This window comes from Orycteropus afer, unplaced genomic scaffold (assembly GCF_000298275.1).
Source record: "Orycteropus afer afer isolate SDZICR_OR568_19922 unplaced genomic scaffold, OryAfe1.0 scaffold00075, whole genome shotgun sequence".
NCBI classification, from domain to species: Eukaryota; Metazoa; Chordata; class Mammalia; order Tubulidentata; family Orycteropodidae; genus Orycteropus; species Orycteropus afer.
The window spans coordinates 10,583,753-10,596,970 of NW_006921662.1; the positions used below are offsets into that span (position 1 = coordinate 10,583,753).

Here is a 13,218-nt window from a genome sequence, read left to right on the forward strand (position 1 = left end):
AGGAACAGTAACCAAAAAAAGAAAAAAGGGAAAAAGAAGAAGGAAAAACAAGAAAACCTGCAATATCTGGGGATAGGGCATTAAGAGAAAAAAAGTAGAGAAGGAGAGTAATGAAGGAAAAAAAATGGGAAAAATGCAAAAAGAAAAACAAGGAACAGGGTTAACCACAAGAAAAAAGGGGTGGGGGAACCTTAAATTAAAAAAAAAAAATTTCAACCAGGAACAGAGAAAAGAAAAAGTACTGAAAATTAGGACCTCGGAGGGGAAGATTAAGAATAATACTAAAAAGGACAAAAATTTTAATAATAATAGTTGTTTTAAAACAGACAAATACAAGCAAACTAATCACCAGAAAAAAGAAAGCAAAAAAGAGAAAAATAAAAATAAAAAAAGAGAGAAAGAAAAAAAAGTAAAATAAATAAAAAAAATCGGTGGATGACTGGGTAGGGCACCCAGGCTCTGTCTGAGCATGTTTTTAGCCACTTTGATTAAAACTCATTTGAACATTCTGCCTGGGTATTGATTTGAGCTATTCCCAACTATCTTTCTTAGAGGGTTCCTTTTCTTCTTTCCTTAGCTTCATGGATTACAAATCTTAAAGTCATGAAAACCCCTCTCCAGCCACTATTAGTAGAGCTCAGGGCTCACATTTTTTTGGGGAATGAAGATCTCCCAGCCAAACTGAGCTAAAGATGTCAGTAAAGCATCCAGCATTTTTCCCATCAGAAACATCTGATACTTACAAAGTTACTATAAATTAACTTTATAATTTCAGAGGTAAGACTATGTTTGGACACAAGAGCTGCTAGATATAAGAGCAAATTATTTTGTTGTTATTTAAAAAGGAATCCTCTAGAATGTTGGATGATGCTGTGGAAGAGGACTCTTACCAACCATAAATATCACTCAGTAAATGTTTATGAGATGAATGAATACCTTAAAAGGGAAAAATGAGATCACAGAGAAAATAGTCATGTTCCTGGACAATATATTTTTTCCTGTCACATAGGAAGTCTGGCTTTTCATGAATCCATTTCTTGGCTGGTGGAAGGATTTTCTATCTTCTCTTACATACTACTAGAGTCCTGGGATATGAACATCAATCAGTCCTACTCACATATTCTTTTTGTTTTTAGAAGTCTGGTATTCTTACCCTCAAGGAAAGAATTTCACATGGTAGGTTCTTAAGAATACAAAACCAGGAAAAGACTTACCAAGATTCCAGCCCAGATGGCTCTCTGGAACCAAGAGGTATTATCCCCCACTCTGCCTCTCAACATATTATGTCTTGTATATCCAGAATTCTGAAAGGACCCAACAATGAGTTCTGCCTGATCAATTTTAAGATTTCAGTGTCTCCATAGATTCTAACTTCCATTCTGATCCCTCCCAGAGTTCTCAATCTCAATAACTTCTCCACATATTACTTACATTTCACCTAACCCATAGGTTGATGTGTCTGACTACTATTTCAGAGGGTACAGTGGCTGTCACAAGTAGTCTCACACATTTCACCTTCTTCCCAGACTCTTCAGATAATACTTGCTTATTCAGGATGCCATTTACCAGCAACCCCAGCAGGATATAGCCATCACAGTCATTGTTCCTATTAAAAGAATCATAGCCCAGTTCTACTTGCCCCTCTTTCAACTGATTCTCCCATTTTGGGCCAGAGCCAGTCAGCACTTGAACTTGTATCACTTTAGCAGGTACATCCAAAACCACAGTGAGATGGCTGCCAGCCTTAGCCCCCACGGAGTAAAAGAAATTCTCATCCAGGCTATAGGCATTCATTAGAAGAGAGTCATTGGCAGTCTTCAGGGAAGTGTAGATAGAGGCAGCAGGGTTGTTGGGAGGGCCAATGTCATTTTCTTTAAGCTCTTTACCTTTCAGGCTATTGAATTTGCCCTCAAAGGAGGAGTAGTTGCTCATGGGCTGGAAGAGGGAGGGGAAGAACTGGATTGGTTTATTTTGCTTGAGGAGGTCAATAAAATGGGAAAGGAGGTAGTCACAGGGCAATTCTTGGTAGAAGAGGAGAAGAAAATTAACAAAGCGAGGAAGATCCTTAGTGCGAAAGAGTTTTCCAATGAAGCCCAGCTGAGAGAACTCCAGGATAACATAAGGTTTGTATTCCCAGGCAGACAGTACAGTAGCAATCTGGGTGACAAATCCAGGGGCACATTTCACATCATCTCCAATCATCAGGAAATAGTCAGAATGGTTGGTAGCAAAGTTCATGAGGAAGGCATAATCCATGTTCTGCTTGGAGTGGAAAGCTACATAGGTGTGAGTGTCATTAAAAGTTTTTTTAAGGTCCCTTAAAGGAAGATAGTTTTTAAGAGGAGTATTGATCACTACTAGCTGTCTGGTCTGGATATATGGTTTAAAGAGGCTTGAGATGTTGGAGACCATTTGATTAAGCCACTTGGTGTCAGGATCTGCCAGGTGTACCAGAACAAGAATGTGCTTCCGCTCAGATGGGGAGGAAGCAAAGAAGAGGGACTGCAGGGTGTCCAAGAGGTAGCTTCTTTGGGGATGCTGCACTGAAGAAATCCCAATGGTCAACAATTCTAGGAGCGGGAAGAAAAGAGAAACTTAAACAATTGAGGACAGTGAGGAAAACAGTTGCTTCGGATGAGGTTGTGATACTCTCCTATATGCCAATTCCATACATTATTTTACACTTCCTTTCCCTCAGCACTGAGTATGGACTAGACTAAAACCAAACACCAAACCATTGCCACTGAGTCGATTCCTAGTCATGGCAACCCCATGTGTTTCAGAGGGTTTTCACAGCTGTGACCTAGAAGGTCCAGGCTTTTCTTCTCAGGCACCTCTAGGGAGTTTGAACTGCCAGCTTTTTGGTTAGTAACCTGCTACTTAACTGTTTGGACAAGATTAGGAGTTAGAATCTGGCCACAAGTTGTGATTTTTAAAAAATAATCATTATTTTTGAAAAGCTATTGTGGGAAGATTAGATAAACATGACAAACTACACAGTCCCTTTTCACCCAAAATCTCACTGAAAAACCAGAGAGATTGCCATAAAAGAACAACAATATTTAAAGAATTCCTGAAAGATAAAGAGAAGAAGTGGTAAGATTGGTGGAGGAATCCATAGCCCAAAAAGACACAAAAGGAAAGCAATCACATGGGTGCATCTTTATTTGAAAAGAATTAGAGAAATCCTAGGTTCAGAGGGCTCACATACAGAGGAGTAGGTCCTACAGTGGTCATACGGTTAATTAATAATAGAACTTTTTCTAGAAACATCAGTGACCCAAGGGGGGAGAAAGGGTAACACAGATGGGTATGGCATTTGCCAATCAGATAAAGCACTGTGTGTGGCTCTCTGAGGAGGCCCTGGTACAGTTAATGTGCTTGGTTGCTAACAGAAAGGTTGGAATTTCAAGTCCATCCTTGGAAGAAAGGCCTGGCAATCTACTTCTGAAAAACCATCCATTAAAAACCCTATGGACCACAATTCTTTTCTGACACACAATACAGTTGCTATGGCAAACTGGCTTGGCTCTCTGAAGCAGAAGCCTCAGAAATGTAGAGGCTGCCAGAGTGAGTCTAAGGCAAATAAGTGGGAAAGTGGACAGATGAGTTAGGCCTTTACTAGAAGAAGTAGGGGGATAATTCACCCAGAAGACCAGCTATCCATACCACTTATTGGTTCCATATTTCACTCTTCCCCTGCAGTATAATGAGGGAAGTTTTCGTTATCATAACCATTATTTACAGAAAGGCAAAAACAGGATGGTCATTTAGAGTGAAAAAATTATACTGTTCCTTCTAATCTTCAAATATGAATCTGAAGCAAGAATCACCAAACATTTGAGGAAAACCAACATAATGGAAGAGAAGCAACAACTCAACCAGAAAGATAATTAACCCCAGAAATTGACTTAACAGTATAAACAGTGGATTGAAGAAAATTGCAAACACAGTATATGTTAAGTCACTCCTCTGGGAGACTGGAGAGGGAAAGACATCATCTGGCAGAAGAACAAACAGATATCAGTCTTAAAGAGTTTGTAGAAACGATGGATATGGAGACTTGATCAAGTTAGATTTTGTGGCAATAATGGCTTTTGGGCTGGTGAAATGTTCTTCCATCAGAAGGCACATAATGGCAGATTGTTTCTGCTTTCATGAAGTTAGCAGCCTTTGATGTTCAATGTACAGATCCATAAGTTCCATAGGGGCTGTAATATGGTAATATTCCAAGTCAATTATTCCTTCTTCATCTATTATCTGAAATGCTTCTATAAAGAGAAAATTCCCCTCATCTACTCTTTGTCATACTGTGGTAGCCTGCATGTTGCTATGATGTTAAAAGTTATATCACTGGTATCTCAAATATGAGCTGGATTACCCATGGTGGAAAGATTTCAGCAGAGCTTCCAGACTAAGACTGACAAAGAGGAAAGACCTGGTAATATACTTCTGAAATTTAGCAGATGAAAACCCTATGGATCACAATAGAATATTTTCTGATAAAATGCTAGAAAATGAGCCCTCTAGGATGGAAGGCACTCAAAATACACAGTAGAAACAACAATGGACTTAAGAATACCAACGACTGTGAAGATTATGTAGGACCAGGCAATGTTTCATTGTGCTGTACATTGGTCACCATGAGTCAGAGGCAACCTGATGGCAACTAACAACAATAGTTCACATAGGAAAGCGGGATAAATGTTTGATTCTTTCCCTTTATTTATCAGTTTTCAATATATTGTAAGCTCAAAGAACTCAATAGAAAAGAACTCAAAATTCATGAATCGGCAAGTCGTAAAAGACAAAACATAAATGACTAATAGACACATGAAAAGATGCTCAACCACTGGTAATCAGGGAAGAGCAAATAAAGGCAAAAAGATCACAAAAATTTTAAAGTCTAACAATACTAAGAAATGGTAAAGATGTAGAACAATAGGAATTCATATATTGATGATGGGAATAGAAACCGGTAAGCCATTTTTGGGAACAATTTGTCAAAATCTAATAATGTGAGATATATGCATATCCTATAATTAGCAATTTCACTCCTAGGAACCTACCATAGAGAATCTCTAACACATGTGCACAAACATTTGTGTACAAAGATATTCATAGCAACATTGTCAGTAATAGCAAAAAAAAAAAAAAAAAAAAACCAGAAGTAACCTATGTGTCCATCAGGAGGAGAACAGATAAAAATATTGTGATAGATTAATTCAACTGAGTGTTATGTATATCAATATGGAAGAGTCTCAAAAACATAATATTAAGTGAAAATAAGCAAGGTCTGATGAATCAGGATCCATGCCTCACACCAACCACAAAAACCAATTAAAAATGGATCATGGACTTAAACGTGAAAACTAAAGCTATACATTTTTTAGGAGAAAACATAGGGATGTGGCTTTGGGGCCTAGTTAATGCTGGATTCTCAGATATTATAACAAAAGCAGAGCAACAAACAACAAGACAGATTAAGGGGAACAAATCCTTTGTTCATTAAGGGATTTAAGTCAAAAAAGTGAAGAGACAACATCGAAGTTGGGAAAAATCTTTAAGAATCATATATCCAAAATGTATACAGATAATTTCTACAATTTAACAGCAAAAAAGATGAATAACCCAATAAAAAATGGGTAAAGGACTTGAATAGTCATTAAAGAGAATATTCAAATGACCAATAAGAACTTGAAAAGATGCTCAGCCTCTTAGTCATTTATAGTTGTTGTTGGGTGCCTTCAAGTTGTTTTTTGACTCACAGTGACCCGTATGACAGAGTAGAACATCCCATAGGGTTTTCTTGGCCAGATCTTTCTCTTAAGAGCCTCTGGGTGGGTTTGAACTGCTGACCTTGTGGTTAGCAACTGAACATATAACTTTTGTGCCACTAGGGCTCCTTCATAGAAGCTCTGGTAGCATAGTGCCTAAGGCACTCCTCGGAAGGAAGGTTGGACAATCTACTTCCGTAGTGATACTGCCTCGGAAACCCAAGGAGAGGTCCAACTTGAGGGCACATAACAACAACAACAACAGGGCTCCTTCATTAGCCATCAAAGAGATGCAAATCCAAACCACAATAAGTATCCCTAACTCCCATTTTTACTACAGATGTAGGGCTTTTTTTTTTTTTTTTTTTTTTTAAAGACTGACGGGAAGCCCAAACCAAGGATGGAAGGACAAGACCTTTATCATATGTTGTTGTTCTTGTTGAGTGTTGTTGATTCCAACTCATAGCACCACCATGTGACACGGCAGAACCACTCCACAGGGTTTTCTAGGCTGTAATCTTTACAGGAGTAGATTGCCAGGTCTTTCTGCAGCTGAGCTGCTGGGTGGGTTTCCTTATGGGATAGCAGCCAAGCTCTGAACCTTTGCATTATCAGGTCTCTTATCGTATCTAAAAAGTACTGAATACCAACTCTGCTGACTTGAAAACTTGCCATTGTTCTGGTGTTGCTCTCCAGAATCATCAGCTAAAGCAATACTTCTCAAGCTTTAAGCTTTAATATTCCTATCAATCACCCAGAAGTCTGGTTAAAAGGAAAATTCTGATTCTGTAGGTCTGGGGTGGGACTCAAGATTCTGCATTTCTAAGAGACTCCTGATACTGATGGTCCATTACCACACTTTGAGCAGCAAGGCACTAGGTGATCCCTAGAGCCCTACTCAAGACACTGTACTGCTACCTTCCAATCCTTTGCCTGTTACCCAGTTTCCCTTCCCATAGTTTCCTTTTGGACTCCTCCCATCTTATTTTCTCCTCTCTAGTTTCATCAGGGAGGGATGGGAGAGTGATGGATTCGAGATCACTGTCTGTTGCCTCTAAATCCCACGGGCCTGATCCTTCTTCTCAGCATCCCCATGATTTTTTTCTCAGGTTTCTTCTCCTTCGTATCCTCCTTCCTCTCTACCCTGGTTTGATCTGCCCCTAGATAGTCTGTATCCCTAGTGGGTACTCACTTTTTTTCACAGGAGGGGCTCCAATCAAGATACATGAGTTCACATTTTTGCGTGGTCCTGAGTTTTTCAGTATATCTTTGAAGGTTTCCAGGTGGATTGTTCTGCCAGGGTTGATCTGCATCCGGGCTCTCTGCCAAGCTACCATCTTCTTTTCCTCCTGAGAAAAGGGTAAATTTCAGCTCCATGATTTGTCCCCTTTGGGACTAAAAGCTGCGTGGATTGCTCTTTGTAGAACATAATGAAATAATTCCCATAAATACGGGGGAGACTGCTCAGGGCTCACAGTTCACTACTGTTTCTTCCTCATCTTCTGAAAAAGTTCTATCCTAGCGTTCTTGTATAGGTTATGGGTCAGGGAATGAAGGGAGCTGGGATTTCCTCAGCTCTCCTGGGTTTTATGTAGAGAATGAAACAATGTCAGTCTATGCCATCTCTACTGTCACAGTCTGATACGGGTCACCTAATCCCTGAAGGGTGTAGCATATGTTAAGTGGGACAAAGACCAAGTAGTTACCACCTCAATGATTCAGTTTAAATTCTCTCTCACTGGTAGAACTTCACCCTTCCACCTCTTCCCTCTCTTTGATTATTTCCCTGTCTAGTGAAATTTTCTCTATTCCTCAGATTTTTTCTTGGCTTGGAGAAACAACTTAACCTCTCTGAGGCTCAAAATCTTAATGTATAAAATGCAGGAAAATGTGTAACTTTGAAAGTCAAGGGGAACGTTTTAAAATGGGAAGACTTACAAAACAGAGAAAATTTTCTATCTCGTCAATTGCTATAAGGGACAACTCTGCTAAGGCAGCTTTGGCATTATTTTTCCCTAGCCCTGAATTCTCTCTTTTCCAGATGCCACCATCTCTTACTCTCTTCAAAGAAATCATCTCTTTGATTCCTCAAGCTTTCTGTTTTTCTTTCTTTTTTTGGATACCTACAGTGTTAATGAAGACTCCACACAAATAGACACTTAGATAATATCTTCTCTTTTTTCCAGTACCGGGATTTCAACTTTGCCCCACCCCTAGTTTCTGGTACTCACCAAAGATAGGAAACTTGTACTATCAAAGGGATTTTCCTTAATGAAAAAGAAGATTGGAAGCACTACTACTGTTGCAATAATAAGGAATCTCGGTAGGAAGTCTTTCATGGCATCCAGGTTGGGAGCTAGTTCTTGTAGAGCAGCTGTTCCTCAAACCGTGGCCCTTGGATGTCTGCAAATTTATACACTATTGAGAAAAGTTTTAATTTGATGGTAATATTTTTTTTAAAAAAACTTTTTCAGTTATAAAAAAATACCCAAACTTCTCCCTGCAATTATAATTTGTAATTGGAAAACATTATTATTGAATAAGTTTAATTTCCAAAGCCAGTGATTCAGAAACTGGAGTTCTTAAATACATTCTTATGGGTCCTCAACATTCTCTAGATTTTGCTCCTTAATGTACATGCTACATTAAGTAGCATGGAATGTTCTAGAATGAGGTATGTTTGACTAAGCCTGAGGCCTTTACTTCTCTCTTTCCTCTAAGAGTCCAGAGTGCCCACTGCACTATCTATCACTAATCCTCAGGCTTGATACAGATTTTCATTTGAGTCAAGTTTTTAGTCAAATACCAATTATTCTCTTCCTAATTTCTCCTTACAGTCCTCAGTGGGATCAGAACACACTTTAAGTCAAACCTCAACCTCAAGTTAGCATTTCTTTTTCTGTTTTTCAGGTATGTTATCCCCCATAAGCTTTCCTGCCTCATTTCAGAGACTGTCTTCTGGGATTTGCTTGTCAGGGGCTCTGGGAGCAACTTCAAGGTCAAGTTTTTCCAGAAGTGCCATTCCTTCTATGACTTGTTCATTTATTCATCATTCCTTACTCTTTCAGGTTTTTTTTTTGTTTGTTTGTTTGTTTTTGCCCTTTTGGGTGAACCATTTAACAAAATGTAGACATAGGCAGTTATTAAGGATCTGAGGCAGATGTTACTTATGGTTCAAGTAAGAAGGCCAAGAGATAATCTCCCTGACAAGAGTCTTCCAGTTCCCTGGGTTTTTGAAAAGGCAATAAAAAGGAAAAATCTTTTTTTTTTTTTTTTTTTTTTACATTTCAATCATTACATATGAAAGCCCTCACCTTGACTGGAGCAGTGATTCCATCTGTGACTTTTCTTCCTGGGTATACAGGAAGTGAGCCTGGCACCTTTTGAATGCTCAGTACTTTCCCCAAACTCAAGAAGAAAATGTAATGTTTGGAGGGCTGGGATGGGGTCAGAATGTGCATTTTCTGAGGCAAGGCAAAGTTGGTCACTGCTCGCAGATGACACTCCCTGACAACCATTGTTCTGTCTGAATGGGAGTGGTTTACCACCCTAACACTACAACAAGCACCAGCTCCTGGGTAAGGGTTCCTGATAGATGATGAAGTAGTCCTGATATCAGCTCCTTGGGATGCTGACCTAAATCAATAATGTGGATTGTAACTGGGTCACATTTTTTTCCCCAAATAAAGATAGTTTATTATTATTTTTTTTCTGATTATAAATATGATGCATGTTCAATGCAAAGTATTCAATACATTACAAAACAAAAATAAAATTACTCAAACTCCTGATGGTCAGAGATAACCTCTTGTTAACATTTGCTGAACAACTTGGATCAAAATGAGAAGGCTGGCTTGAAATTTAGCTTTATGGCAACAAAAGGCAAGTCCCTCAAAATGGCTCTTATAAAGTCACCTGGGCAACAGAACTTACCAAATGCAGTTTTTGGTTGATCCTTCAGTGACTACAGGATTCTCTCAGGCAATGTCTCAGACAATTCAAGAAATTAGTTTGCCTCAACAAATTTATCTCTACGGTTTCTTGGGCAATCCCCGCTCATCTCAGGCCTGCTCTCCCTTTCTCTAAAATTCTCTTTATCTTGTCATCTGTCTTTTCATTCTTAATAATTAATGTCTTACATCTATCTGTCCTTCCTACCCTCTCCCCATTTCTGGACTGTTCTGGACAAAACACACAGTCACTACCTAAGGGAAAATGATGGCAATATAATACTTTCACATTTGTAAGTCCAGGATTGCAGAGTCCACTTTTAAGATTTCCACAAAAGAACTAGACTTGCAATAAAAGCTTGTGTTTGCTGATGATGTTGCTTTGATAAACCCATTTGCTCAAAATATTAAGATTCTCTCTTCCTTATCCCTCTTTCTCTTCATTGATTTCTTCCCTTCCCTATCCTCTTCATCTTCTTGATCCTCATTATAACCTTTTTGTGCTTCTGCTTCTTTTTTCTGTAACCAATGGACGTTGGATATCATGGGCATAGCCTCAGCTCTGGGTGGGGTAAATGGGACAGTGGTGGTCATCAAAGAGCAAAAGAACTTTGCATCATCTAGCTCTGTCTTTGATGCAGATTTGATGCAGTGGTGGGTATTTCAAGGACATTATCATGGATGAAGGAGCCCTGGTGACACAGTGGTTAAGTGTTCAGCTGCTAACTGAAAGGTTGGTGATTCTGGAGGAGAAAGATGTGGCAGTCAGCTTCCATAAAGATTACAGCCTAGGAAACACAATGGGGCAGTTCTACCATGTCCTATGAGGTCAACTCTGGGTTGGAATTGACTCGATGGCATACAACAGCAACAAATCATGGATGAAGAAAGAGTTGCAGGTATTACAGAAAAATTTCATGGATTTACTACCAGGAATTTGAATTCACATAGGAGAATTCACTTGCCACCACCTATCTTTAATAAATACTTTTCTTTGGTAGATAAATGTATCAAGGAACAACTTCTGGAGGATTCCTGGATTTAACGTGGCAACTTTCACAATATTACAGTGCCATGAAGATGAAATGGCTGGTAACATAGTTGCTATGCTGCTCCCATTTACAGGTTTTCTGGCTTTTAAAGAAATGCTTCTGGACAACAAAGCAAAAGAAGAAGGTTGGGTATGAGACTTAACCAGGGTTTTACGGTAACCAGGTTATACAAATCATCTTCCACGTAAGCTTCCCAGAATAATCTGCAGCACTAGCTCCCATCTCCAGGCAGTGGGATTCTTTTGGATATCTCAGGCCCAGTAGGCTAGGAGAAGCTTCCACTACTATTGACAGAAGAAGACGTCTTACAAAGACTGACTCTGCAGCACTTCAGTAATGTTAAGTATGTTCTTGTTGTTGTCAGGTGCTGCTGAGTCGGCTTGACTCATAGTGACCCTATGTACAACAGAACACCATGTATGTACATCACTCATCTGTTAGTTTGTTGTACTGTGGTGGCCTGCAGGTAGCTGTGAGGCTGGAGGCTATGCCACCGGTATTTCAAATACCAGCAGGGTCATCCATGGTGAACAGGTTTCAGTGGAGCTTCCAGACTAAGACAGACTTAGAAGAAGGAAGGGACCATCCACTTCTCAAAGAATTGGCCAGTGAAAACCTTATGAACAGCAGTGAAACACTGTCTGATATATTAATGTTAAGAATTGGTAGGTCAAAAAAGAAAACTGGAAGACTTAATATTGTTAAGACATCAATGTTTCTCAAATTGATCTGCGATTTAACACAACCACTACCGAAATCTCAGATGTGTTTTGTGTATAAATTGACAAGCTCATTTGAAAATTCATATGGAGAAGGGACTCAGAACAGCTAAAACAACCTTAAAAGAAAGAAAAAAAAAAAATAGGAAGACTCACATTTCCCTATTTCAACATTTACTACAAAACTATAGTAATCAGACAGTGTGGTACTGGCATAAAGATAGACACATGGATCAAGAGAATAGAATTGGGAGTCCAGAAATAAATCCATACATCTATGGTTAACTGTTTTTTGTTTCTGTTTTGACTAGTATAATTTTATTGCATATTTAAAATATCACCTATAGTTCTTAGGAATCAACCGGCCTCATTTCTGTTGCTGGACAATGCTTAGATCTTACTCATCAGGCTGTTGAACTGTGCTTTTTTCAGAGACATAGATACCATCCAAAGTTTTCAGATATCCTTCTTTTTAACTGTCACGGCTTGAAGAATTAAAGCTGGTGCATTTACTATAAGTTTAGTGTCACTTCCTCCAAGCACTTAACAATGTTAATGGGGAAGTGAGCACACACAGACCTCATCTTGTAATGGAAGCTCAATATAACACCCTTGATCATGTTCTGTACATGACTACAGATAGTGTGAACTATAGCCAGTTCCTTTCTATTTCCCCACTATTTGCCAACTTGAAGCCTCTTCTTTTTCTTTCCAAGAAGACTGAGTGCTATACTGATGTGATTAAAGTCCCTCCATAAGGTTCCAATGGGGCCCTTCACAATAATTGTGCATCCCTTCAGAGTGATGTCAACATTTTCTGGAATGTCAACAAGTCTGGTAGCTGAGAAGGATCTTCAATTCTTGCAGTATACGTGGCCAAACAAAAAAACCAAACTCACTCCTACTGAGTCAATTCCTACTCATAGAGACCCTTTAGGACCGAATAGAACCTGATGATAGAGTTTCCAAGGCTGTGAATCTTTATGGAAGCAGACTGCCTCATCTTTCTCCCGTGGAGTGGCTGGTGGATTTGAATCACCAAACTTTTGGTTAGCAGTCAAATGCTTTAACTACTACAACACTGCAGCTCCTTAATAGATGTGTCAAAGAGGGTCAGTCAATTGGGTTTTGACAAAGGTGCCAAGACATTTCAATGGGGGAAGAACAGTATTTTAGAAAAAGAGACAACTAAGTACCTATATGGAGAAGAATGAAACTGGATCCCTACTCTACACCATAAACAAAAATTAACTCAAAATGATCAAAGACCTAAATGTAAGAGCTCAAACTATAAAACTCATAGAAGAAAATGTAGGTGTAAACTGTTGTGATAGGCAATAATATCTTAAATATAACAACAAAAGCTCAAGAAATTAACTGAAAAAATAGATAAATTGGACTTCATGAAAATTAAAACACTTTTGTGCTTCAAAGAAAACGGCCCACAGAATGGGATAAAATATTTGCAGATGGTAGTGCCTAAGGCATTTGACTGCTAACCAGAAGGCTGGCAGTTCAAAGCCACCAGCCACTCCTCAGAAGGAAGACTGTGCAATCTACTTCCATAGTGATACCGCCTCAGAAACCCAAGGAGGGGTCACTGTGAGTCGGATCTGACTCAATGGCAGTGAGTTTTTTTTTTTTTTTAATATCCCAGAAGGGTGTGTTGTTGTTGTCAAGTGTTGTTGAGTTGTCTCTGACTTATAGTGACTCTATGTAC

At 39.0% G+C, this 13,218-nt stretch overlaps 1 protein-coding gene across 1 annotated transcript; it reads right to left on the minus strand.

The window, feature by feature from the left end:
- Positions 1–1,434: 1,434 nt before the first annotated feature.
- Positions 1,435–7,090, minus strand: LOC103197299 (alpha-1,3-mannosyl-glycoprotein 4-beta-N-acetylglucosaminyltransferase C-like). Its single transcript, XM_007941193.1, has 2 exons — positions 6,970–7,090; positions 1,435–2,570 (listed from the first exon to the last, which is right to left on the minus strand). The coding sequence occupies exons 1-2, from the start codon at positions 7,088–7,090 to the stop codon at positions 1,435–1,437; spliced, it is 1,257 nt and encodes a 418-aa protein (XP_007939384.1).
- Between the last annotated feature and the right edge of the window lie 6,128 nt (positions 7,091–13,218).